At 39.0% G+C, this 26,861-nt stretch overlaps 2 protein-coding genes and 1 long non-coding RNA gene across 4 annotated transcripts in view; 1 reads left to right on the plus strand and 2 right to left on the minus strand.

Annotated features, from left to right (window-relative positions):
• The window catches only part of mfsd14bb (major facilitator superfamily domain containing 14Bb), an 18,055-nt gene extending 7,755 nt beyond the window's left edge, over positions 1–10,300 (plus strand). Inside the window, exons 4-11 of the mRNA XM_034872259.1 lie at positions 1,883–2,016; positions 3,001–3,219; positions 3,675–3,788; positions 4,170–4,241; positions 5,796–5,908; positions 5,990–6,087; positions 6,258–6,400; positions 7,754–10,300. Coding sequence (XP_034728150.1) covers positions 1,883–2,016; positions 3,001–3,219; positions 3,675–3,788; positions 4,170–4,241; positions 5,796–5,908; positions 5,990–6,087; positions 6,258–6,400; positions 7,754–7,984 — 1,124 coding nt within the window. The 3' untranslated portion in view covers positions 7,985–10,300. The remainder of the gene's footprint in view (positions 1–1,882; positions 2,017–3,000; positions 3,220–3,674; positions 3,789–4,169; positions 4,242–5,795; positions 5,909–5,989; positions 6,088–6,257; positions 6,401–7,753) is intronic.
• Positions 10,301–11,147: 847 nt separating this feature from the next.
• On the minus strand, positions 11,148–11,560 carry LOC117944725. Its single transcript, XR_004656641.1, has 2 exons — positions 11,338–11,560; positions 11,148–11,286 (listed from the first exon to the last, which is right to left on the minus strand). It is a non-coding gene; the product is annotated as an uncharacterized LOC117944725 (long non-coding RNA).
• A 2,420-nt stretch (positions 11,561–13,980) lies between these two features.
• Positions 13,981–21,824, minus strand: lrrc2 (leucine rich repeat containing 2). 2 transcript variants are annotated; one of them, XM_034871798.1, is made up of 10 exons: positions 21,719–21,824; positions 20,250–20,394; positions 16,520–16,635; positions 16,338–16,411; positions 16,109–16,265; positions 15,715–15,851; positions 15,359–15,504; positions 14,915–15,067; positions 14,406–14,587; positions 13,981–14,114 (listed from the first exon to the last, which is right to left on the minus strand). In XM_034871798.1, exons 2-10 carry the CDS (start codon positions 20,384–20,386, stop codon positions 14,065–14,067), a joined length of 1,152 nt encoding a protein of 383 aa, XP_034727689.1. In that variant the 5' UTR covers positions 20,387–20,394; positions 21,719–21,824; the 3' UTR covers positions 13,981–14,064. The 2 variants fall into 2 exon arrangements, with proteins under 2 accessions (XP_034727689.1, XP_034727688.1); XM_034871797.1 differs by having other exon boundaries at positions 16,338–16,414.
• Between the last annotated feature and the right edge of the window lie 5,037 nt (positions 21,825–26,861).

Raw genomic sequence — 26,861 nt, forward strand, 5'->3', positions numbered from 1 at the left:
AATAAAGAAATCTCCACCCGTAGCTCCCTCAGCCAAATAGTGTGGGTAACAGATCAAGGCAGCAACATAATCAAAGCCCCGGAACCAAATAAGAGACTTTCTTGTCTCGATCACCTAATTAATACTGTCCTTCGCCACGATCTGCATGCCGACGCACAGGCCGCATTGCCTAGAGCTACGGGAGACCTTGGAGAGGCATAGCTTTCTCCCCACCCAATTATGCTAATAAAGTAATGATTAATAAAACACAAATGCTTGATCAAGGGCCCGGCTCAAGGATAGCGGCGGAAAATATCGCCCCGACCAGACCCGTGGGTCGGGTCCTAGAGTCTAAACTCTACTTAGTTGTTACCTCAGAGAAACCTCATGTTAGACCTTTTTAGTGACAGTCTGAATCCTCGTAAAGTCATTAGTCTTCTAAACCTCCTATACAGCTGCTGGTACTGTACATTTAGCAAACACTCCGCTCTGATCTGCTCTCTGTTGTCTATCTCTTCAGTTCTGCTGAGGTCTGTTTGTTTCTGGAAATAATTTAAACTGATCCACTGGCATCAGATGTGATCAGCTTACATTGCAAACTCAGGGTGGCATGTTTATGAGCAGGACTGCAACTAATGATCGTTTTCATTATTGATTAATCTGCTGAATAGAGTCCCAAGAGACGTCTTCAAATGTCTTTTTTTTGTTTTTGTTTTTTTTTACCAACAAATTCAAAGATTTTCAGTTTAATATCTACTCTGAGTGCTTCCGTTTTTATATCCCAATAAACCAAGCATTTTTGGGCTTTGGACAGTTTTCACTTTTTTCTGATGTTTCATAGAATAAAAAAGTAATTGTTTAATCTTAAAATAAAATGATGCATCCCTGGTCTGATCTCACTTGAATCAATAGTTAGTGGAGGGTCTGTTGGAGTTTGAACAGTCACATGTTGTTCATGTGAGCGGCTCAGGATCAGCATGTATGCTGCTGAGAGCAAAGAATACTTTCCTCTCCTGCTTCTTTCACAGCTTAGCTTCAGTGTTCATGTGCTCTTCGTGTAAGGACACAGTGTTTGCTCTGTTTTTAATTATTCATAAAACAAGAGCAGTGTAGCATATCCCTCTAACAGCTGTTATTACACAGAAACAGCATTATAGTGTCTCAATCACAGCAAAGGACACCTATCTTTTTTTCTCATCAGACAGAAGACATGTTCTTTGATTTTATTTTATTTAATCAGTTATAGGACCTCTAAAATATAATTTTCTGTAAGTGATGTCATCAAAGGTCTTGTGTATTCTGAGCAAAAGTCCCAAAATATTCAAATTTCTATCTTGTGAGACCGAGAAATAGAAGATTTCATAGCATGGAACAATCACATATTTTCTATTTTTTTCTTGAATAATTCCTAAACTATAATTGATTATTGAAATGGCTTTCTTTTAATCCATTAATAGACAGTAGAGCTTGGGTCGGGCCCAAAAAAGCCTTAGCCAGAGCTCAGCTGAATAGTGTGGGTAACAGATCAAGGCAGCAACATAATCAAATCCCTGGAGCCATAAAGGAGACTTTCTTGTCTCGATCACCTCCTATGCCACAGTCTGCATTAATCGGTTCCTGATTATGTAAGTGACAGAAAACACCTATTCATACAATCTTTTTAAGACAATAATCTCAATTGACATAATATTACATTAGCAACATAATACAGCTTGGAATACCTCCTTCATTTTACTGAGAATCTGCAGCTTTTTTTAACTTGAATAATCTGGAAATTGAGGAAACTAGGAGTGTGTGAGTGTGAGTGTGTGTGTGTGTGTGTCTCATTTAATGCATAAAATAGATAATCTCATAAAATTTAGTTTCATGACTATTTACATTGTAGGTCATATCTGACGATTTGATAACTGTCCTGTGTCCAGGTGGTATTTCGCTCTGATCTCCGTCTCAGGAATCTTCGCAGTGACCTTCTCGGTGATCTTTGCCTACGTGGCTGACATTACGGAGGAGCATGAGAGAAGCACCGCCTACGGACTGGTAACTACAACTACATGGGAAGCTTAAATCCATCAGCCTTTTAGTCACTAACGCAGGAAGTGGGTTTCACTTTGTCACAAAACACTTTTAAAATGAACGTCACAGGTTTAAAGATAAAGCTACCTCATTGCTCTGATATCTTACTGAATGTTGTATAATTCTGTGCACATAATGAAGCAGTACTGCAGCCAATGTGCTTACTGTAATAGAATATTGTGTATATTTAATGGAGGTCCTGCAGATCTTTTTAATGGTGTTTCCTGCCATTATGGAGCTCTGCAGTAAACTGGTGTCATGGACAGGACAGGAAGTACAAGTACAAATGGACTGGATTGAGTTTGTCTGAGTGGTTTATGTTGAGGTGCAGAAACCTATACTGGTAGCGCCAACAGATTAAAGCTGCTGCTGCAGTGCATTCTATTCTCTGTCCCCCTGCTATAGGTGTATGCTGGGTGGATTGTGGTTCTACAAAAAAAGGATTTTTGACTATGGCTCACTGGTTATTTGCTTATGTTTTTATAATTTAAGGTCAAAAATGTTTATCTTAGGACATTTTATGTTAAGTTTCCACAGAGCCTGTCCCTTTTTAAACTGAGGGACTACAAACTAATTTAGAGACAGAATCTTTTACTGTTTAGTTTGTGGTTTCTAACATGCACTCATGCATGCAGCTCATATGATCACTTGGTGCTAATGAATAATTGTTGTCTTTGAGACAAACCTCATCTGTCATTTATAATGAAAACAAAATAATGATTCAACACACATATTTAAACTAATGCTTTTTACACAATAACCAACCAAAGTCTTCTTTAAAAAGGGAGGTTCAAGGCCTTAAACCTTCCTTTTTAGGTTGGCCTGCTTTTGCAGGTGTTGGCCCAGTTTTCAGATTCAGATCTTTCACGCAATCTTAAACAAACTGCCACAAACTGGTCCAATGTGAACGCAGCCTCAGCAAAGTTTTGTGTTTTTGTGTGTCATCAGGTTTCGGCAACCTTTGCGGCCAGCTTGGTGACAAGCCCAGCCATTGGGGCCTACCTGTCGGCGCAGTACGGTGACAGTCTGGTTGTCCTGGTTGCCACTGTGATCGCTGTGGCCGACATAGCCTTTGTGTTCTTTGTGGTTCCAGAGTCACTGCCAGACAAGATGAGGCTGACGTCCTGGGGCTTCCCCATCTCCTGGGAGCAGGCTGACCCGTTTGCGGTGAGTTCAGAGACTGAAAACCTCACAGTGTGAAAGAGAAGGGTCAAACGTCACATATAGTTTGTTGTGAGGAAGAGGAGGAAGAAACATCATCTGTGTTAGTTACACGTTTATTATGATACTTTATAGCTTAACATGTAACATTTGGCAGTTCAATCCCCAGTTTGTTATATACTGTAACAAATGCCTTTTAATTAGTTACTGCACTGACACAAATAGTTAGTAATACCTGTTTAATTTGGAAGACTTCAACAAAGGTAGATCATTCTAAAAAAGGATTGTTTGATTGGTCCTATATGGCAGCTGAATGGTGAGACGCCAACACTGCCATCAGGCAGCAACGATTTCTTAGGTAGTTAATGTAAATGTGTCTGCCAGATGTCAGCTGATTGAGTGATTGACAAACCGTTGTATTGATGAATTGCCTTGACAGCTGATTTGTTTTGTGTGTTCAGTCTCTGCGTCGTGTGGGAAAAGATACCACAGTGCTGCTGATCTGTGTCACAGTGTTCTTGTCCTACCTGCCTGAGGCCGGACAGTACTCCAGCTTCTTCCTCTACCTGAGACAGGTAACACACACACTAACTCACACTGTCAGACAGGTGTACAAGTGCTTTCTTCTTTTGTCTAGTTGGGACAGTAGCCAGCATTATGCGAGATGTCATGACTTGCTTTAATCTTCTTTTAAACTTCTTTTGTTGACTCCTCCTTCTGGTGAAAATCAGGCTGGATGTTAAAATTGCTGTTCAGTTTTTCACTGTATCTCTGCGATGAAAGTAAATAACATGAGTACATTTATTGACAATAATATAAGTGTTCAGGATGTTTCCCCATCAGAGAGTTGATGATTTTAACTACATTAGTGTTTTTTTATAAGATTTTATGAGATTCTGTCACTGGTGAAATGTTAAATATTCACTCACTGCAGGATATTTTGTTCTGTATTTCAGGTGATTGAGTTTTCTCCTGCAGCCATTGCTGCCTTCATTGCTATGGTGGGAATCCTCTCTATAGTTGCTCAGGTACAGAAACAACCAGCCAAAACCATCATGGTGGTTTTATCACAGAATTTATCATCAGTCTCTGTTTTCTGTTCACTAGAGATGCAACGATTAACAGCTTTTGTAGGCAGATTCCGATTCCAAGTTTTCATTGAGTTTGGCCTGCCGATACCAATTTTTTAGCGATTCTGATTTTATATTTTCTAACTACTTTAAGCACACAAAAACGTGTAGTTTCTATCTTTTCTTTAATGGTGCATTTTACATGATGGCAGAACATAGAACATTTTTTGAACAGGTAATCAATACCTACAAAATAGAATTATAGAAATTACTCCTGGTGTGGAAAATGTACACATCTAAAGTGCAATATTATGGAGGAACCTTTTCCTTCTTTTCACATCCAATATCCAACTAAACAAATTAGATAAACTTATCAAACTAAACTTCTGTATGTATGAAAATAGGGAAATCGGGTAATAAATAAAATAATACATAAAAAACAAAAATAAAATAAATATAGCCTTGCAGTATAATATTTCTCAAAATACACACAGGCCCGTTTTGAATGTCGACAGTAATGTTACTGAAACATGTAGTTCCATATTTATTTATTCTTAGCAAGTTTGCTTTATTTGTCATTGTACATAATTATGAACAATACCAACGGGCTTATCTGCTAATGCTACTGTTACCTCAGAACAGTCCTTCAAATAGATGGTACCCGAGGGTGCTGTTACCTGAAACGGATGATTTCACGTCACCTCTCATTCTACACACAGTTTACCAACAAAACCAAATGCCTAGGGAAGATTACTACGTTTTTAATGTTGGTTTTGAGCGGTATGCATCCCCACTAACCTGGAAAGCGTTTAAAACGGTAACGTTAATACAGCGTGTCAGACACTGCGTCTCCTGCAGCGGGGCGTCAGGCAGAGGGACCGTCAGTGTTTGTTAACATTAGCTTCTAGTCTCATCTGGGGTCTGATAAACAGTAAAGTCATCAAAGTCAATGTGCCCAACGCTATTTTCCGATGTATACTGTAGCTGTGAGTGCGGTTTTCTTGTTCCAGTTGTTCAGCCTCAGAGGGGAGAGAGAGCGGCTGACCATTTGCCTGAGATCAGTAGAGCACACTGCTCTGCAGAGCTTTTCTGACGTTTCACAAACAGCCGATGGAGCGGTGGTGCATGTGCACGAGTGATGCTGATGTTGCGCAATGTTAAACATGCAGCACCCGAGTGCATTTGACCGGCATAAAATCGGCACATGTCAGTCTAACCTGATGGTCATGGCCGTTCACGTGAAAACCGTTTAATTCTGGTCACCAGCCGGTTGATCGGTGCATCTCTACTGTTCACCTATGAATGTTTGTGGATGTGTTACTCAAATTTGCAGCCAAATTCAAATTGCCTCTGTGTGTAATTTAACTTAAATTAAATTATGCGCTTGTTCAATCGCAAGATTTGATTGGCTGTATCGAAATAACGTCTCCATCTACGTAGACGGTTACCTGAATGGAATTCTATTGCGTATCATTTCATCATGTACAATGTTTCTCTCTTTCTGTCTGTCAGACTCTCTTCCTTAGTGTTTTAATGAGGACTATTGGTAATAAGAATACAGTTCTTCTGGGTCTGGGCTTTCAGCTCTTCCAGCTGGCCTGGTATGGCTTTGGCTCCGAGCCATGGTGAGAACACCTGCTAAGTACACATTTGTAGTTTTTGTTATTGCTTATACAAAATTACATTTTTATTCATATCTGTTTTAGGATGATGTGGGCAGCAGGAACAGTAGCAGCCATGTCCTCCATCACCTTCCCTGCAGTCTCTGCTCTGGTGTCACACTGTGCAGCCCCTGACCAGCAAGGTGTGTCTTTCTGTCTATGTCTTTCTCTCCTTTTGGAGAACAAGAATCACGGGAGAAAGATGCTTTTCTTTTTCTTTTGTGTCTTTGTGTGTGACTTTCTTTTCTTCTTTTTTTTTATAAAGCGTTTTTGAAGATTTCTTAACAGTGTGTGCGTGTCTGTGTGTGTTCAGGTGTAGCCCAGGGGATGATCACAGGTATCAGAGGTCTTTGTAACGGTTTGGGTCCAGCCCTCTATGGCTTTATCTTCTTTCTCTTCAACGTGGAGCTGGACGATATGCATCCGGTAGCAGGACGACCCACACAGAAAATAGAGGTACGCACACACACATAGGAAGTAAGCTACCTTACCTGAACCCTATGGGTCATGACAGCATTTGGGGTTTGGGATATTTTGTTGCTTAAAGAAGAATTCTGATTGATTTCAACACGTGGCTCTGTTGTTTGTAAATTTGGACTGCTGTCAGTAACAAGAAGAATTAAAACAATCGGTGCTGCCTACACCGTGTTATTCTCCTGCTAGAGTTAGCATCCAACAGGCTTAAACAAGGCAAGTTTTTAGCCTCTAAACATATTCAAAATGTCATTACCAATACCTACTCGCGTGCAGTGTTTCCTTCCGGGGGAATACAGTGAATCTGATTGCAGTAGATGTGACAGGCATAAAAGTTCTGTTAATCAATACTTCTGTTTATTTCCTGTTTTTTTATTTTCCTATTGTCAAAATCATACAATCCAATGTTCCAAAATGTATTTTTTCCACAAAAAAGATTTGCTGCTGGTATGTCCTTTAGTAATGCCTATGTAGAAACAGGCTGTGACCTGACACCACAGTGAAGTCAGGAGAGCTGCAGTTCAAGAGCTACTGAGCATGCCCATAGGTAACTAAGCAACAGTGGGCTGTTTAACTTTTTACCTGCTGCAGCCGGGCGCTCTGCTCTCCTGGCTCCACTGTGGTGTCAGCTCAGAGCTTGTTTGTACATAGTCGTTACTAAGGAAATAACAACAGCAAATCGTTTTTTGTGGAAAAAATACATTTTGAAATATTGGATTGAATGAGTTCAACAATAGGAAAACAAATAAGCAGGAAATAAACAGAGGTATGAATTAGCACAACTTTTATGCATTTCTGTTACTTCTACTGCAGACAGATTCGCTGTATTCCCTCGGCAGTAATCACTGCACATGGGTAGGCACTTGTAATTACATTTTAAACATGTTTAGAGGCCAAAAACACCTTTTAAAACTTGCCCTAAACTTGTTGGCTGCTAACTGTAGCAGGTGGATAACAGGGTGTAGGCAGCACCGATTGTTTTTGTTGTTCTCGCCACTGACAGCAGTCCAAATTTACAAACAGAGCCACGTGTTGGAATTTTCCTTTAAAGCTGACATCACTGTTTGAGCTGTAACATGTTACCAAAGCATGAAGTGAAATTACTTGATTCCATAATATGGAAAACAAATGTGGAAACAAGTCTAATATTTAATTGTATATTAATTAAAATATTGATGTGTACTTATGTTGTGTATATCTAGATAGACATTTATTAGTGTGCAGATTTTTAATTGGGATTAAATTTGAGGCCAATCTTTTGAAGTCATCCATTCAGTTTTCAAAATAATTGTTCATAATTTAAACATATAACGCATAATTTCTCTCTGTCTGCAGAAGTCGATGATTCCCGGTCCTCCCTTCCTGTTTGGAGCGTGCACCGTCTTATTTGCCCTCCTAGTAGCTGTCTTCATCCCTGAGCACCACCGATTGGCTGAGGCCAAGACCTGCTCCACCCGCAAGTCCAGCAGCACCTCCACTGCACACGCTCAGAGCGCCAGCCCTCTGGCCATGCCCGCCAGTGATGCGGAGGACATTGAGCCGCTCCTGCAGGACAGCAGCATGTGACAAGCCGGGCCAGCCAATCGCAGCGTTGAGGTCATGAGTCGGCTTTCCGAATAAACAGTTTTCAACTTTTATTTTTTTATTTCTTTAGATCCAGAACGTTCAGATAAAAGACTCAGGGAATGTTAAGCAGCAATCACACTGACAAGATTTATTTCTGTAAAATATTTCTTCTTTTAGATAACGTTACTGCCTTATGTTTGCCTCACAAATTAATTTCCCTTTCAAACAAGTCTCAAATGTCGACTTAGTTTAACAATGTAGTTTAAAATATTCAAGGACTGATTTATCATAGTCTGGTCCTTCCAATTCTGGTTTCTATTTGGTTCAATATCAATTTTGTTGATCCAACAACCATATTGAGAGACAGAAGTCATTGAGAGAAAGAGGAGGTAATGTTGCTTGAGATCAAACTAGTAATGTGGCATTTACACTGCGCACATTTTTACCACTCAAACACGAGAACCTTAGCCTCTAAGTCCACCTTAGCTCTATGTCACTGAACTAGTTTTGGTCTTTAGTTTCTCTAGTGAGAAGGATGGGAGGCACATCTGCACCCAGTGTGACCTTAACTTCCTTCACCTGGTAGAGGACAGAGACCTACTCATGTGAAAACATACCACTTGTGATTTAGTTTAAAATGCTATGACGTATAATCCACCATGCAAATCATTTTACTCACGTTTTTTTTTTTTTTTCTTTTTTTTTTTTATAGCCGTCAGTCTGGTTGCAACCTAAACACTCTGGAGTCATTTTGCATCTGTATCCGCTGTACCTAACGCCACCTGTCAGGTCTGCAGAAGTCAGGAGATCTAACGCCCCTTTTTGTACGAGACCAGCAGTGAGGTGAAGGTGTGTTGAATTATCCACACAGCTGACCACAAGGCGACCCAAAACTACAGACTGTTGTTTTAACTGAAACTTTATGTCGGGACGGAAAAATGGGGATGGAGGATGGTGAGGTCAGAGCTGCTCTGCATTGTGGGATATGACACAGGAGAGGTGAGACTGGTCGGAGTGGAGTTGTCTCCTTCAGGGGCAGGGTGGCTGTTTTCTATTGTTGCTGTTCATATTTTATCTCCGCATTACTGACTGTTTGTACTCAAATAATGAGACTTTTGGATAACCGGTTACCATGACACCGAACTGTCACTCACACTGAGCATGTGCGAGCTCTGGCCGGCTGTGACATCATCATTGTCTCCTGCTGTGTGTTTCACATTGAGGAGAAAACTAGAAATAGAAACATTGATATATTTAAGAAATTAATTCAAACCATTTGAAGTGCTTTTAGGAGCTCTTGTTACGGAGCCTGCTAGGTGTCATGGACAATTTACTGATTCCTGCAATGGATTTAATATCAAGTTCTATATTTTACCTCCTCCCCTGATGGCAGTAAATAAGTTCAGTTAGACATGAGTCTGACAAAGAGATTTATAAAGCGCTCCACTTTTTATTGAAATGTAGGACGTTTTTACAGCTAATCATCTGTTATCCTGCAAAATGCTTTCAATGGATCTCAAAGATAAATATCTCAAGTATCTCTGCATATCTGAGTCCAAATTAAATCTTTAAAAGAGATCCAGTAAGAGAGTGACCTAAAGCTGATAGGTTATCATAAATCAACAGTATGAATGACTAAATCCTGGACACTGAGTTGTTTTCCTCCATGACAACCCCTGGCCGGGCTTGGTGCGCTTATTTCGCTTATGTCACTGGATCACATTTCAGTATTACATCCATTGACACTACCTGGTCATTTAATTTTGTGTTCAAATACTTGAAGTGTGTCGAGCCTGTTGGTTATTTCCAGGCTCTGGTAGTGCTCCTCCTCCCACCCGCCTGCCACTCCAGGTTGGACAAATCGAGTGCTCTTGAGTTACTGATGTAGTTTAAACTGCTTTGGATCCAGGCCTGACAGCCCGATCTTCATCCGTGCATTGAGCGCTCTGTTCTCGTTGTGTCAAGTCTGTCTCTGACTTTCAGAGCCGACGGGTTGTTGAGAATCAAATTGTGCCATTTGTTTCAGTTTTGTTTCTATTTTGTTACTTTGTTTTCAGATATTTTTTCCACATCTTTCCCTCTTCCCTCCATAATCAGAGCTGTTACCATGGCTACAGCCAGAAGATGCTTTACCCATAGCAACAGCTTTGTAATTGTACTGTATTGACGCCAAACTCCACCCAGCTGTCTAGATGGCTTTTAGTATTCCTCTCTGATGAAAGATGAACTAATCCGTGAAAAACACGTGTCATACCTCACCCAGTGCAGGCTGGGACAGGATGCAGCCCCCGGTAACCCTGAACGGGATAGATGTGTAATCTAGTACTGATATAACTGTCTGTTACAGATTTTAGTTTTTCTCTTACATGTCCTCCATACATCACTCAGTCAACATTTTGTAAATGGCATATATGCTGCAGTCAAGTTATATCTAATGTGTGGGAAATACTAGCTTCTGACGGGAAGTTGTCTGCAAGGGCCGTGACACACCAACCCGATAATCAGCCGTAGGTCAGTCGGGCGCGGTCGGTGATTTGAGTCCGTTTTGTGCCGTCGTCCATCCGGAGGGGCCGGCGGCCTTCATTTTTGCCAACCTGACATGCTCGGTTGGGAGGCGGGCACTGCCAGCTATCGGAATCAAATGACCAATCTGATTGGACTGCAAACCTGGAAATGACGAGCGGGATAAGCGTGGCTAGAATCTCTCAAAATCTGACAAATCTTTTAAATTGACCTTTGTTGATCTGAAATGAAGACAGATTCAGCAACTGCATGATCAATTTCACGCTTAAAATGAACTATTTTAGTAAAATATGAGATCGTATTCTGAACGAGCCGTCTGGCTTTGAATTTCCGGAGAAACCAGACCCGTGTGACGTGTTTGTCCAGTCAGCTGCAGGTTTTCATTTTCGGGCGACAATACCGATAAGTGCCGCCCGCTATTGTGGAGACATATTACATCTCGTTGCTTTGGTGTGTTCCGAGGCACCTTTTTGACCAACTCAGGGAGACTGATCAGTCCAACTGCCTGTTCTGCCCACGGTCAGCCGTCTGGTTGGTGTGTCAGGGGCTTTACAAGTCTCAGTACCGACGTCACAAAAGTAACCAAAACTTTACATAGGATTATGTCCGGTCAAAGCTTCACCGAGTATTAAGTGTGGTGTTCTTTTTTTCCAATTTGACTTGAATGCAGCATCACTGTTGTTGCTGCTACAAAAACAGCTGGGTGGTCTAGTGATGATGGGATGCAGCTTCATGAAGCACAATCACGTTACAACCAGACAGGATTCATCTAAAGATTTCTAAAATGCAGATTCAATCTTCAGACTTTTGTCTCCATCTTTTAAAATCACTAATTATTATTGTAATTCAACCCCAAGCTCTCCGTCAGTTCCTCAAACCAAACTTTTTGGACTTGACTGAGACTTTAACCTTTAATCTACTGTTTGATTTGCTCTCTTTCTCAAAGATGATGTCAAAAACAGAAAGTTGGACCAACATTATATATTTTTTTACACTCTGATTCTGAAGCAGTGCAGAGTTGTTACGCAATATCCACCATTGTTATTACTTACATCCTGTATTTTCTGATATTGTCAATGTCGTCCTCCTGTTCAGCTTTCTGTTGCTGATGTGTTCATGTCTCATAGGAAAGTTCCATTACTCCTCCGGACAACACTGTGTAGTTCCTACACATTTAGCGTGCAGTGAAGAATAATTCAGCGCATCTCTGCTAGAGCTCCAACGATTAATCGATTAGTTGATCAACACAAAATTAATCTGCAAATGTTTTAGTCTTTTCTCAGTTTTCTGCTTCCAAGAGTCAAAGATTTCTTTCTTTGTCAAATATGATTGTAAGCTGAAAATCTTTGTTTTGTACTGTAGGTCAAAATAGTCATGGTCACCTTGAGCTATGGGAAATTGTAACGTTTTTTTTTTTCTCAGAATTGAAAACTGACATACTGAAAGATTTCAGTGCTCATCTTTATAATCAGCTGTATTTATTTTAGGCAAAGTTCTCACGCAGATGCTAACTCTTTGAGAGCTTTTGTAGAAAAAGCGTTCATTTTTCATTCTAAGTCCTATTCTGGTAGCCAATCTTTTTTAACTTTCCGATGGGACGTGAAGCAACATGGCCACCAGTTTAGACAAACGCAACTGAACTGATGATTACTGAAGCTTTTTAAAACTTGTTTTTGTACGTCAGTACTTATTACTGAATATAAATATTTGGTTATACTAAGAAGACTTATTTTAGCTGATAATTATAACGGAAAAAGAAACGTACGCAGTCAAGTAGTTCTCCTCGTGTACATGATGCAGAACATTTGCTGATTGCTGCACTTTAACTTTCTTTTCAACGTGTGCCTCTAATCATTCTACATGTTCATATCTGTTTTTATATATAAACAAAGACGCTGAATGACATCTTTGTGTGTGTGAATTTGCAGTTGCTTTTATCTTAAGAACATAATTTTGAATAATATCTATGATAATTATAATAAAGACAAATGTATGGAATTTAGAATGTGGGCTTGTTTTTTTTTTAATGATAAATCCATAAATTAAAGGATTTGGCATTTGGGGAAATGTGTGTATTTGAAAAAATTGTCACATATTTTCTTATGAAATAAGTGAAATTTTAAATCTTTGCTTCCAGGTAACTTAAAAAATCAGAGAATTTGAGCAAAATAACATCTTTACCAACATTTATTAAAATGAATAATAAAAACACAGTCAAACTTTTTAAAGCATCACACAGAAAAATCAACAAATAAAAATAAAGTTAAAACACTTTTTACTTCCTTCTGGAGAAACTGATTGGAATAATCATTAAATGTGTTTGTAATTTGCGTTTACACATTTTGTTGCAAAAATGAATCCATCTTTAATTTGTCTGATGTTCAGCCTCATTTCTGTTTGGTCACACTTACATTTACACCCTCAACCATACAATCCAGTTTCTCCCAAATATGTCTCCATTGTGTTTGTTTGGAGAAAACAAAACATTGAAACAAAATCCTCACATTGGTTGCACAGACCAGAGATTAACAGTTCCAAACATGACATTGTAAAGTAGGTTTGTGATCACGGTTCATAATGAAGCAGTGAGCTTCAATGAGTTGACGTCAAACTGTTTAAATGTTGGAAATCTGATTTGGAATGACAATTTTTTTGGAATTATTTTTTTTTATGGAGAAATTTATTTATAAAACAATCAAACATCAAATTAAAAAAGTATCCCTCAGCAGTGACAGATGCAAATAACTTATGTTTCAAAAACAGCCTTCCGTCATTTAAGCTATGGAAGTTCATTACTGACGAGGGGGGGGAAATAGATGAAATGGTGAAAATGACAACAAAATGAAATACTTTTGACTCACTATCTCACAATTTCATTGAAGTAAGTTATTTTTTTTTTCAACTGACTTTTTAAGTATTTGAGTATTTAATAGTTAAAATGTCAGTGTTGTCAGAAGATAGACTTAGTTTCTAAATCTAAATTCTAAATTAATCTAAATTATTTTAACTTTGGCACAATGTGTCAGATCTGTCACTTAACATGAGAAATTTGGTTGTTTTTTTTCTTGATTTTTTAAAAATCTTTTTATTCTTGTCGTGGAAGAAAAAGACTGATCTTAGATCAGCTCTAATAAAATAATTTCATACACATTGGATAACATTTTCTCTGAGTGTTACAAAGTGATAAAGTAAATCTTTTTTTTAAGTACATTTTTTGTATGGATTGAACATTGAGCTCAATTTTGACATTAAAACTTTAATTTTTAAGTCATAAGTTATAATCTTGATTTATTTTTCCCCTTGGTCACTGGCAGATATGAACTTCAGTGTTAAGCTTTTGTCAACAGCATGTAGGTCAACATTACTTTCTGCTAACAATCCCACAATGCAATGCGTTTCACAGATGTGTCTGGTATCCCATGAATGAAACCACTTTATTGTGATTTTAAATTTTTTTTTCTAGTGCTGCTTTGAAAAAACCTGCTTCAAATTATCTTTCAGTCTTTCACATGATGAAGACGTCAGCTTCATATTCCTCCTCTTCCACCTCCTCTTCCTCACAGCAGGCAGGAGATAGAGACCTTGGTGGTGGATTCAGGGACTTTGTCTGGTGTGGTACAAACAACATGTCAGCAGGTTTATCTGATCATTGGCCTTGAGAATAACTTAAACTCCACATGTTAAAATGAGAAAACATTTTAATTTACAGTCAGAGCACTGTTTGTTGTTTTATTACCCACAGTATAAATTATAATATAGTTATGAATGGCTTTCTTTAAATACATACAGTTTGTTCTACCTGGAAACATAACATCATAAATAAATATAATTGTATAAATATAATTTGATTATGTTGTTGCAGTTCACCAATGAGTTATAACTAACAAAGCTTTGTCACCTCTGCCCTTCAGCGAGTCGAGGTACAGCTCGATGAACTCCTTCTCTCTGCTGTCTTTCTTCACCTCCTCCTCCTCCTCTCTCTGCTGTCTCCACCTCTCTTTCTTCATCTTTTCTTTTTTCTTCTCCTCTTCTCTCTTCTTCTTTTCTGCGCTTGTGCGGTTGTCTCGCAGTCGGATAAACCTGCCGGGGGAGAGTAGACACAATGAAAACCGAGAACAGTCTGACTATATGCGCGATAAACTCTGAGCATAGACTGTATATATATAAATATATGTGTGTGTGTGTTTATATATATACATATAGATAGAAAGATAGATAGATATTAGGTTTGGTCATGAAGTTGCCCCCTGTGGGCAAAGAGTGGAACAGCTTCTGCAGATTAAACCCTACCACCACCTGCAGACTGGCAGCGCTACAGCTGTAGGGCTTTTTGTGTGTTTTTTGTGTTTCCATTTAAAACTCATTAAACAAATGCCAAATTACTAAAATGAATTTAACATGCAGTACTTGATTTCAGGGTTTCTGCACAGTTTAGTCGGTATGCTGGTGAGCTCATCGCTGCTGACGACAATCATCTTGAGTGTGGAGATGTTGCAGAGACAGTGAGGGAGGTAAGACAGGTTGTTCTTATGGACAAACAGGGTGACCAGCTGCTCCATCCTACACACACACACACACACACACACTCACACAGAGAGACCCTTATATGTATTTTGCTTGTAGGCAACATGTAAAACAAAGTCCGTAAAGTTGCCTGCAGACACAAAGTATCTGTTAGGACTTCCTAATGATCTGCTGTCTAATTAAACATGCCAGATGTTGTGATCAGCTGGAAGACACCTCTGAAAGACATTTAAACAAGAACGGAGAAATTTCCAGTGGACATCCCGAATCCGGTTTATTGATGCTCAGAGTAATCAGATTAGAGGTGGTGGTGATGTCATCAGTTACCTGTCCATGTCCTGCGGCAGGTCAGTCAGACTGTTGTTGCTCAAGTCCAGCAGCTGCAGGCTGCTCATCCTCAGAGCACAGATGGGGATCGATGTGAACCTGTTTTCAGCAATGTCCAGGTGAGCCATCTGCTTTAGGCTGCTCAGCTGAGTGACATCATCAACACAATAACCTCATCAATTTAGTAACAAAATCACAGCAAAACCCAAACTAACCGATGCTCTGACAAAGTGAAGCACGTTGTGGAACTTTCTTTTAACAATCACTGTCTATTTGATTGTTTACTTTTCAGTACTTTGTTAAAAACAAACTGTTCAGGACAAAACAGGATGTTTATTACATCCTCTCTGCGTCACCTCAAACGGCAGCTGAGACAGGTTGAGGTTTCCTGTGAGTTCGAGTCTCTTCAGGTTCTCACAGTTTCCAAGTTCTGGAGGAACTCTGGACAGACAGTTGTAGCTGGCATTTAATTCCCTCAAAGCTGTCAGTTTCCCTGAGGACAGAAGAGACTGTTTGTTCCACGGCAACATTTGTTTGATTTCATAACTTATTTAAGGAGGCTAAACTAACGCACACCAACTTTAGGTACATGACCTAGCATGTTCTGATTAAAGGAAAAACTTAAGAATAAAAGAAAACGTCAACAAATAAAACTTGTTTAAGAAACTGGAACTCAACTTAGGTTAGTGACTGAAAATCAAATCTCTCTCTAAAACCTGATCATGCTTAAATCTTGTGTTTCCCCCTCACCGATCTCAGGTGGCAGCTCGGCGATGGCGTTTTTTGGGATCTCAAGCACGGTGAGCTGGGTGAACAGACCCAGGTACTCAGGCAGCCGACAAATCTTTGTCCCACTGACGTGCCACTCTTTCAGGTACGTCATCCACTGCAACTCCTTGGGGAAGTCCTGCACAAATATGACCGTTTTTACCAGTTATGTTCTTCCACATGAACATTGCAGAATGTGTAACCAGCTTACCATCCACTGATCTCCCTCCAGCTGTAAGATCAGCTTCTGCTCCTGATCTAACCCTTTCTGCTCCTGCTCTTCTGCTTCTAACAGAAAAACAACATAATCAGCAGATAAAGATACACAAAAACACACCATCAGCAAATTACCTGCATACAGCAGTATTTACCTGCCTACACCAGTATATTTACCTGTACAGGGCTGTATATCAGTCAGTGTTGATCTCTCCAGGTAATGATGCAGCTGGTTGAGTTCCTTGGTCTTCAGTGCCTTACAGTAAATACGATACTGCCACTGTTGTTCGATCCTACAGACAGACAGACGTGTTAATCAGGCATCCGCAGCTTCATGTTAATGTCAGATTAGATTTCAGACCAACTGGATATTCCTTTTCTATACTTGTGACCTTTCTGCTCTCTTGTGACGCTGACATGCCGTCATTGTAGAACCACAGCACTGATGTTGGGTTATAAATAGCTGTCTGTGTGTTCATATTACTAAAATCAGCCTTGACCCTCATAGAGTAATGACTAACCACAGTCAGCTGTGTGTGAGTCGGTCTTTCTGACATTGTTCACAGCTGAGTGGAGATTTGAAAACATTAAAATAACGTTGTGTTAGACTGACCATACTTGATACAGACAGAAACATTTAAAGTTAAAAAAAATCTTTAATTAACATTATGTTAGGCCTAACAAGGAAAATATGTTTTTTTCCATATACATATTTTTTACATTTTAAAAAATGTTTATGTTACTAGAGTAGATTTGGCCTAAAAAGATATTAATACAGCTTTCATTCATTCTTAGTACTGAGAAGAAAAGAAGCATCACCATCTTTGGGATAAAATATGCGCTTGTCATGAATACAGCCAAGTTGGTGAGTAACTTGCAGTGCGTTCAGGACAGATATAACAAATCATACAACGATATGAATGTTTAATATTGAGCAGAAGAATGGGGGTAGTCTCTCCGCTGTACATGATGCTGGGATGAACCCCTTCAACACTGGCTCACAGTAAGTGTGCAACTGCAGCTAAATTTGTGTTTTTTTTTCATTTTGGTGAACACTCGAAACATTACTGCGTGTAACATTCTTTTAAATACACTTAGAAATAGTTTTTTAGTTTGCAGGTTGTCATAAAAATAGCATATGAAGGCTTCATATATTTTAAACTTCCTGTTGACATGTCCTAGCTTTAGGGCGTTGATGAATGAGACACACCAGATGCACATAAAGTGTAGCTTCAGACTCTCGGGAGAAGCTCCTTTCAAACTGCATGAAGATGTGTGTAAGGTCTGCTGTAGACTGAGAGAGAGCTGCCCCTGTGTGTGTTTCCTGTCAGATTGTCAGTGTTGCTTTCTGCCTTCCTGTGTTTGGACAGTAATTCGTCTCCTGGCCTCCTCTCTTTTTGCCCTTTTGGATGGATTACTGAGCAGGGCCCACAACGACTACAAAAAAAAATGTATTTAAGATTGAAACAAACATTTTACTCAACGTTAAGTTCTGAATTTCCCTTACACCTAACATAAAAATATATTTTCATTAGTTTTTACTATGTTTTCATTAGTTTTCACTTCAGTATTGGCTTTTTATTACTTTTTACAAGAATGATTTATTAACGTGTCTTTTATGTATTCGAATTACTAATTAAAAGTTTGATTTTACTAAATTACAAGGCAACTACACCAAACCCCTCTGTCTCTTAAAGCGTTTATTTCCTAAAAGTTGAGGTGAGCAGAGCTTTTAAATCAGAATTAAGCTCTATAGTAAACAAGTGTTGAACACCCATTTTCTCTGGCAGAGCGTCCTCTTCCTGGAATGAATTCCTTTGTACCTTTCGTTTACATGCAAACAGACAATTTGCCTCTGAAAACGAGTCTTTCTAAAAACTCCGGAGTGAAGATTTTTGTAAACCTCATTTGCATGTAAACTGAGACAAACAGAGGTTTAGACATCTGAGGAAGTGAGGAAGAAAAGAATAAGTAAGTGATTCGTTGCTGTTGTTGCCATTCTCTGGATTCTGATTGGCTAACGTGGGCTTGAGCTTCTTGTTACACTGCCACCTACACGTTTGGCGTGCTCTTAACAGATTTGACGGCATATATACACAGGTATGTGTATACAAACCCTTTTGTGAAAACTGACAGCTGTGCACAAGGTTATTTTTGAAAATGGAGAGGTTGAACTGTCCATTCATGAAAATACTATAGCGGCCTCAGATCCACAGTTTAAAGATGGGTGTAACCAACATGGTGGTGCAGTGCCGGAGCTGTTAGGCCCCATTCACTGCACAAATACATGTTGATAAGATTAGAATTCAAACTAGTTTCACTTTTGAGGAAGTGAGACTCAGACAGGCTTTGTCACAAAGAGGTGAAATGGTGCAGAAAAGAGTTCAGCTGGACCAGGAAACCGTCTCTTGTTCCATCTGTCTGGATGTACTGAAGGATTCGGTGACTACTCCCTCTCAACACAGCTACTGCATGAACTGTATTAAAAGCTTCTTGGATGGAAAGGATGAGAAGAAATCCCACAGCTGCCCTCAGTGTAGGCAGAACTTCACACCGAGGCCTGTCCTGCTAAAAACACCATGTTGGCAGTTTTAGTGGAGGAACTGAAGGACTCCAAGAAAAAACTGAAAGTCCTGTTTGATGGGTCTGAGACACACCTGCAGCTGTCACTATAATGTGGCTCTGTTAAAGAAACACAAGCTGGTGGAGCCCTCCAAGAAGCTGCAGGACAATATCTGCTCCTATAATATTCTGCCGCACTGATCAGCAGTGTGATCAGCTACAGCAGAGAGGGCTGAGAGGGGATTCAAAAGAAAAATGTGATGATGCTTCAACAGGAGCAGAGGCCATCAATGGCTCTGCTGATAAAGCAGTACAGGACAGCGAGAAGATCTTGACTGAGCTGATCCGTCTTCTGGAGAAACGAAGCTACGATGTGTAACAGCAGGTCAGATCTCGGCAGATAAATGAAGTGAGTTGAATCAAAGAGCTTGCTGGAGCCGGAGATCACTGAGCTGCCAGTCACTGTCACCACTCAGTGGATCTACATCCAGCATCGAGGTCCGTCCTCTGAGATACTTTGAGGACTTGGCCGCGGCTGTCTAAGAACTCAGAGACAAACTGCAGGAAGTTCGGAGAGAAAAGTGGACAAACGTCTCACTGACAGTGACTGACGTGGATGTTTTACTGCCACAACCAGAGTCAGAGTCCAGAGCGGATTGTTTTGCTGATTTGAAACGTTATTATTGTGTTACTCATCATGGATCAATGGTGTCAAACATCTGTAAGTCAAAATCAATTATAAAAATAAAATAAAAACAGATTAGTGATAATACTGTTCCAGTGTGTGTTCTACTAACTTTAGTTTGTTCTTCCTGCTACTGAAGTTTGGTTTGACCACGGTGTGTTTGAAGATGCTGATTAATTAAACTTTACTCAACGCTAAAGTGGGGATTCTTGTTTGTTACAGCTTCTCCTCAGCAACCCTTTTTGAGATAAATGTTTAAGTATACCACCATTTTTTACTTCAACACAGAATGTTCAGCTGTTATCCTTGTATCACTAATTAAGGCATGTACGAGCATTTTATTGTTGGCGTGGAACCAATTTTAGATATTTTAATTCTACTTGGGTAGATTATAGTACTTCATTATATCACATGTTTTTTTGTGTAAAAAGTAACTACAAGTGTCAAAAAGAGTAGTAAAAAGTACAATATTTCACTCTGTGATATAGTGGAGTAAAATTATCAAGTAGCATAAAATGGAAATACTCAATTAAAGTTAAAGTTGCTCAAAGTTGTACTCACGCACGGTACTTGAGTAAAAGTATTCACGCTACACTACTGTTATGCCGTGACAGACTGTGACAGCTGACGTGTGTAACTGTACAACCTTGATCATCTTACTTGGGCAATGCGCTCATCTCGATCCTCTCCTGCTCCTTCTTCTGTTTATGTCTGTATTTCTTCACTCGGACCTCCCAGATCTCTCTGATCAGAGAGAGGTCACTCACTGGGACGTCCAGCTTCCTCCCAGGGCCCATCTCTGCTCCTGGAGGCAAGAAGAGGAAGAGAGGAGGAGGAACCCATCATCTCATGATGTTGATTCTCAATTGAAGTTTTCTTTTATTATCTTGTAACCTCTAAAGTCTGATTTTAGAAATACAGAGTTCCAGTTGAATGTAGCACTATTACTTAAATACTATACTTAAATACAACTTAAAAGTATTTATATTATTAAGTATTATTTGTTTACAGATCCAAAAAAAGCTGAGAGATAGTGGGACTTTAGTTGATGTTTTCCTACTTTAATAGAGATTTTTTTATGGAAAATGAAAATGTCACAGAAAAACTTTTAAAGACAGACCTTCATGCAGCAGCAAGTTCCATCACTTAGAAGACATTAATACGACACAGTCTGTTTGTCATATTACAGTGACCGCTGTTGCTGTAGGCGCACATTTCTAATGGGTACACATGACAAAAAAATAACTCTGTCACTGAGAGGATCTGAGAGGCTTTTATTTTGGAAAAAGGCTGACATTTTGGCCAAGTGTGGTACTGTACCATCCCACTCTGTTTGCCTTGTATATGCATACTCTTTGACAGATAATAAGACACCATGCAGATAATATTCCACTTTAAGTCCTATTTAAGCCTCCAAATAGCAATGTCAGTTTCAAATAAAGTATTTGTTTTGATCTTTTTTTTCTAGCTGAAAAACTAAACCTACGTTTAAAAGATTGAGATGATAATTCACACATTTATCCTGTCCCATCTCAGCTATTGTAACTCTCTCTTCACCTGCCTCAGCAAAACATCTGGATTGTTGACAAGTTGTCCAAAATGCTGCTGTGTCGCTTTAGATAAGATCCTCCAAAAGATCTTATGTGACAAATCCACTTCAAGGTTCTTTATGATCACTTACTTAGACAGTGTTGGAAGAAGTATTTAGATTGTTTACTTCAGTAAGGGTACTAATATGACACTGTGGAAATACTCCTAGACAAGAAAGAAAAAGAAAAAGTCATGCTTTCAAAACCATAAGTAAGTAATTAAGTATGTAAGTATTATCAGCAAAATTACTAGACACTTGAATTTAATGTTAGTATGTAGAAATGCTAACATGCTAAACATGAGGATACGAAGTGAAGGAGGTGGAACTCAACTTCCCATGAATCATCAGCTATATTTACAGTCATGTCTGCTGGCTGGAGGACAAACTTTATCCTGCAGTTCAACTTTTTTACTTTAAGAGCTGCTAATCTGTCTCCACCAGACAGCTTAGCCAATATAATTATAATATATTATCTCTGTCAGAATGTAAACAAACATCCAGCTGTGATTACAAAAACAACGATTCATTTGTTTCTTACCTGTGAGTTCCTGTTAACGTCCTGCTGTCTGCTCACTTTCACCAGCTTGTTTACTGAGATCTGACTGTGTGTGTGTGTGTGTGTGTGTGTGTTTTTGTGTGTGTGTGTTTACTGTGTGTGCATGCTATTTTTAACCAGCTGAGATGTGACCCCTCCTGTGTGTCACATGATTCTGCTGCCTCACATACAGTAGAAACATATTTCTGGATCACTGACATCATCTTCTTTTTTGTGTAAAACTCACTTAAAACAGGTAATGTCTTAAAGACTTGTCATTTCTGTTGGTGTCATTTTGTTCTTGATAATCTAAATCTGTAAAGTAACTAAAGATGTCAGAACCCTCAACCTACCTCAAAATTGTACTTAAGTACAGTACTTGAGTAAATGTACTTGCCCCTGGGTTTCTGTGCCAGTTATATCAGTTAATGTGTTGCTATTGAACATTAATGTATTTAGGAACGTGCAACACGTAAGTGCAATATAAACTTTTAAAGGACAAGATATTCAGAATACTTTAAAACTCATCAAAACAACTTTTAGGTGAACATGTTCCCAGCTGAACGTGCATTACATCAAGGTTGCCTATCACAAACTAATTTCCACTCAGTGAATCTTGGGACCTTCATGGCCCTCAGAGAGTTCCAGTGGTTAGTTCCAGCATTCTCCTCAGAGGATGAATCCTTTTTAACCGGACTTTTTATTTAGTTGCACCAGCAAGTCAAACTTTGATTTCTAATGATATATTAAATCATACTAATGTTAACTCAAATTTTCGGGTTAATGGTGTGTGGCTGTGTGGGTGTGGGTATATGTGTGTGTGTGTGTGTGTGGGGGGGGGGGGCATTTTAAAAGAATTACAGTACAGAGGATTAGATCTATTCATTACAACACAACCTTTCCTCTTGCAGCTCCATCAAGACAAACTTTAAAAATGTACCCTATAAGGTGTTTAATGCCTAAAAACAGAGTATTTGTTTCTGGACTTGAACACAGAGATTTGCTTCTGAGCTTTTTCCTGAATTTTTAGATGATACTGGGACTAGTTAACATATCTGCGACACAAAGACAAGCAGGTGTGAATGAAAACGTTGGTGCTTCTTCCACAAATATCGTCTGCATGACATTTACCATCTTTGAATGTAAAGGTGTGTACAACACGTGGGCTTACCTTTAAATACATGCACACATACTGATGGTATGTTAAGCTGTACCACAAACAGGTGCGGCAGTAGTATCAGTACCAGGAAGAGTTTTAACAGTTTACATAAAATTTTGATTTTTGACAAGATTACATATCTGCCATTTAGTTCATTTTATAAATGTTATCTTTAAAGAAATGTATACATTGGCAAGTTATTTTGTGAGTTTATTTGAGTTTACCAATAATAGTGAGTCCTGGTTATAATTATTTTATGTTGAAAGTGTTTTGGTGATGGAAGTATTCAGATCCTTTACTTAAGTAAAAGTAACTAATACCACACTTTAAAAATACAGTGTTACAGTAAAAGTGTTATACTTTAGTAATTGCTTAAACTGGACCCACAAAACGGACACAGGAGGTGTTTTAAAAGAGTTTTAATGTCAAAGAGAGTTGCAGGTGATCCAAACAGGAAAGGATTTTGATGATTATTTACTGATTTACATCTTCCTGAGTCTCTTATTAGCAAATTGCACCTGTTTGGGCAGGTCAAATTAAACATGTATCATTCTTATTGGTAGAAAATATTTGTAATCTAATAAACTCCCATCTACGCTACGGCCCACCTTCAACCTGAGCAGTGGTCTAATCAGCAAGAATAACTGAAATTGCCTGTGTGAGTGTTCTTTAACTGTCTATGGTTCAGAGGCTTTCGTGTTCTTGTTCTACTTTTATATTGGCGTTTGGCATAACAACTTGTTGCATGACTGCCACCAACTGTTGAGCGTTGCCTAGAGCATCAGGTGTGTGAAAACACAGAGGCCACAATAACAAAGATTTGGTGTGGTTTTCTTATGCGAGCAGACAAACAGCACTTCAATAGGTGTAAGTAAAAGGGAAAGTACACGGATAAGGTGTTTTTTTATACATAAACCTATTTATGAATAATTTTAAATATGTTATGCCGGTGTATGTTTCTTGGCAGAGGCATTTGTCATTGAAATATGTTTGGTGAACCAAAGTTGCCTACATCAAACATCAGTTGTCAACAACGAATTACCAACTTGGAAATTAGTTAGCAAAATAGCCTGAGTTTCCCACCTGTGCCAGTATCCATTAACACGGTTTGAATGTGGCTGGCAATCAGAGGAAATGGGCCGCAGGTGTGTGGAGCAGCAGGTGTGATGAGTTCGGCTGAGTAGCAGAATGTAGGGCAGCCACACCCACCCTCAGACACACAAACAGGGGACAACAAAAACACAACAGGAAGGGGGGGGGGGGGAGAACTGGAGAAAAAGGGGAAATAGACAAGTAGGCCAACTGCAGATTCTAACGAAAAGTCCTAAATTGAAACTGTTCTTTTATTAAAAGTAGGCCTATATTCATGAAAATGTAAAGTATTGTGTAACTGTTATACTATTATATATCATTAGATTATCACTCATGCATTAATGGTAAAGCATGATTTGACTATTGTAGATGGTTAAGGTGAAGCTCATTTACAACCTGCATTGCAATTATTAACATTATTACAAGGAAAAACATAAAAGACTTCAAATTTCAATAGTTTCACAATAACTTTCTAATGGACCAATGGTTTCAGCTGTACTTGTATAAACTGTTGGAGATAATTAATAACCAAATATGTTTTATAAACTCTTCATGTTTTGTATGTGAAACTTACTAAAACTAAATCTATAGGATACATGTAGTGAATTAGATGTAAAGGAGTAAAAGAAAACAAAGTATAGTGCAAAGACTTGAGTAAAGGTATACTCCGTTACATTCCACCACTGAAAGGATTTGATGTGTCTATTACTAGAGCTGTGTGACACAGAACACAGAAGAAGAGCAACACGTGTGCAGTTTGCTCAATCTCTACTCTCATGTTGATTCATCCGTTTTATTTATTTATCTTTAAGAACTGCATCGCTGTATTCCTTGATATGTTAGATTTCAATAGCTTAACATACTGGTAGATCATGCTGGCTGTTACTGCCTTTGTGTTATCTTCCAGATCCACCAGAGGTCTCTGCTGAGTCTCTGCAGCCGTCTGCAGTCATCTCATCAGCATGAGGGATTAGCACAAATAAAAGTTCATGGTGCCTCCAGTGGTGGGAAGTAACTAGTAAGCTGCATTTACTCAAGCACTATACTTAAACACAGTTTTGAGGTACTTGTAATATCTTCTTATATAATATCTACTTTATACATCTACTCCAATACATCTTAAATGTAAATATTATATTATATATATATATTATTATATACTGTACTACATGTATTTAACTGCTATACATACTTTGACTTTACTCACAAACCACAAGATTAATTTATCAAGTGTACAACATGTAACATTTCTGCATTGAAATGCATTAAAACAACTATACCTATGTTTTAAATTTTGTTGAGTTGTATACTTACACTATCCTAAACATTTCCAACACTGTTCTTCCTTGGGTTGTCTTGTTTTACTTCCTATTATAGAATTTCCAGGCTGCGTGATTACCTGTCCCTGCCCTAATGGGTTGCACTTGTGTCTCATTGTTTCACCTGTCTTGTGTATGTACATTCAGTCTACCACTTACCCCAGTGTAAGGTTGTCTGCTTCCTTGTGTTCAGCCTTCAAGTGATTTTCCCTGTGTCCTGTTTTCTGAGTTCCTGTTCTTGTCCCAAGATTAGGACTATTCCCTGTCATTCTGGATTTCCCTTTGCCTGCTGTTTTTGGACAGTGTTGCCTGTGAGTTTATTAGCTTGCTAATAAAACGTTGCATTTTACATACCTGAGTTGTGTATCTGTGGGTCCATTTTCCATTGTGCTTGATACTTTTGATACTTGAAGTACATTTTACAACATATTTTTTGTTGTCTGTGGTGAAATGTGTGACATACTCCACAAGAAGGCGCCAAGAAAGCTCAGTTGGTGGAGTGGGCATCCATGTATAGAGGTTACTCCTCGACGCAGCGTTCTACTCCAACCTGCGGTTCTTTGCTGCATGTCAATCCCTCTCTCTCTCGCTTTTCATGTCTTCAGCTGTCCTGTCAAAAATGAAGGCTGAAAATGCCGAAAAATAATCTTTAAAAAAAGAGTTATTGTCTCCTCTCCTAATGCTGCCCCCTGTGCCACATTCCAGATCTCACAGAGGCCTCTACATGCCTTCCTGAGAGCTGAGTCTCTGCACCTGCCTGCAATCTGCAAACCCACAAAATGTATCAGCTCATAATGATGAGTTTCTCTGCTTCAGTTTTATGTTCATCACTTTGACATTCTGTCGGAGCTTTTTGTCTTTGCTCGTCTTTAGTTAATATTCAGTGTTTTGCTGTACGTTTGGTTTCTGCCTGTTGACCCAAAAAGATTACGGTCTGACACGGTAGTGGACAAAAAAAAAGTGCATTTGCTTAATTACTGCAAATACAATTTAGAAATTCTTTACGCTAACTGCTGATATGATTTTACACACTAAACATCTGATTAACAGCTTGTTGTTTGTATTTGCGGGTGTGTGTGTGTGTGTGTGTGTGTGTGTGTGTGTGTGTGTGTGTGTGTGTGTGTGTTTGCTTCACACCCCGGGCAGCATCATCTCACACCCCGAGAAGGTTGAAATGTCAAACATGTTATTACCCAACTGACACACACACACGCTCACTCGTAAAGTGTGGTCTGAAGTTCATGACGTAACTGTAAAAGCAGATCACTTTCTGTTTCTACACACATGCCGTGCGTTCATGGACTACGGGATATATCTATATATATATACAGTATGTGTCTGCTACACACACAAACTCATCACATGTGTTATTTTTCTTGATGATACAGGATGTAACAGCTGGCTGGGAGCAGACTGAGTGTTGACAGTGTTTTGTGTGTGAGTGTGTGTGTGTGTGTGTGTGTGTGTGTGTCTCAAAACTCTTGTGTTCCACACTCATGTCACATTGTTTTCATCAGCAGTCTGAACAGTTGACATGGACAACTAAATACTCATATGTATGTTATTTTTTGATGTT

The sequence above is a fragment of the Etheostoma cragini genome, chromosome 5, assembly GCF_013103735.1.
Source record: "Etheostoma cragini isolate CJK2018 chromosome 5, CSU_Ecrag_1.0, whole genome shotgun sequence".
NCBI lineage: Eukaryota > Metazoa > Chordata > Actinopteri > Perciformes > Percidae > Etheostoma > Etheostoma cragini.

Bases quoted from the DNA above. Each gene is read 5' to 3' on its own strand.
- lrrc2 (XM_034871797.1), bottom strand. From the start codon at position 20,386: ATGGGCCCTGGGAGGAAGCTGGACGTCCCAGTGAGTGACCTCTCTCTG. The intron at 15,852-16,108 runs GTGAGGGGGAAA...TTCTGTCCTCAG, and splicing joins CGAGCTGCCACCTGAGATCG to GGAAACTGACAGCTTTGAGG. The intron at 15,068-15,358 runs GTAACTGATGAC...GTGTGTGTGTAG, and splicing joins CTGCCGCAGGACATGGACAG to GATGGAGCAGCTGGTCACCC.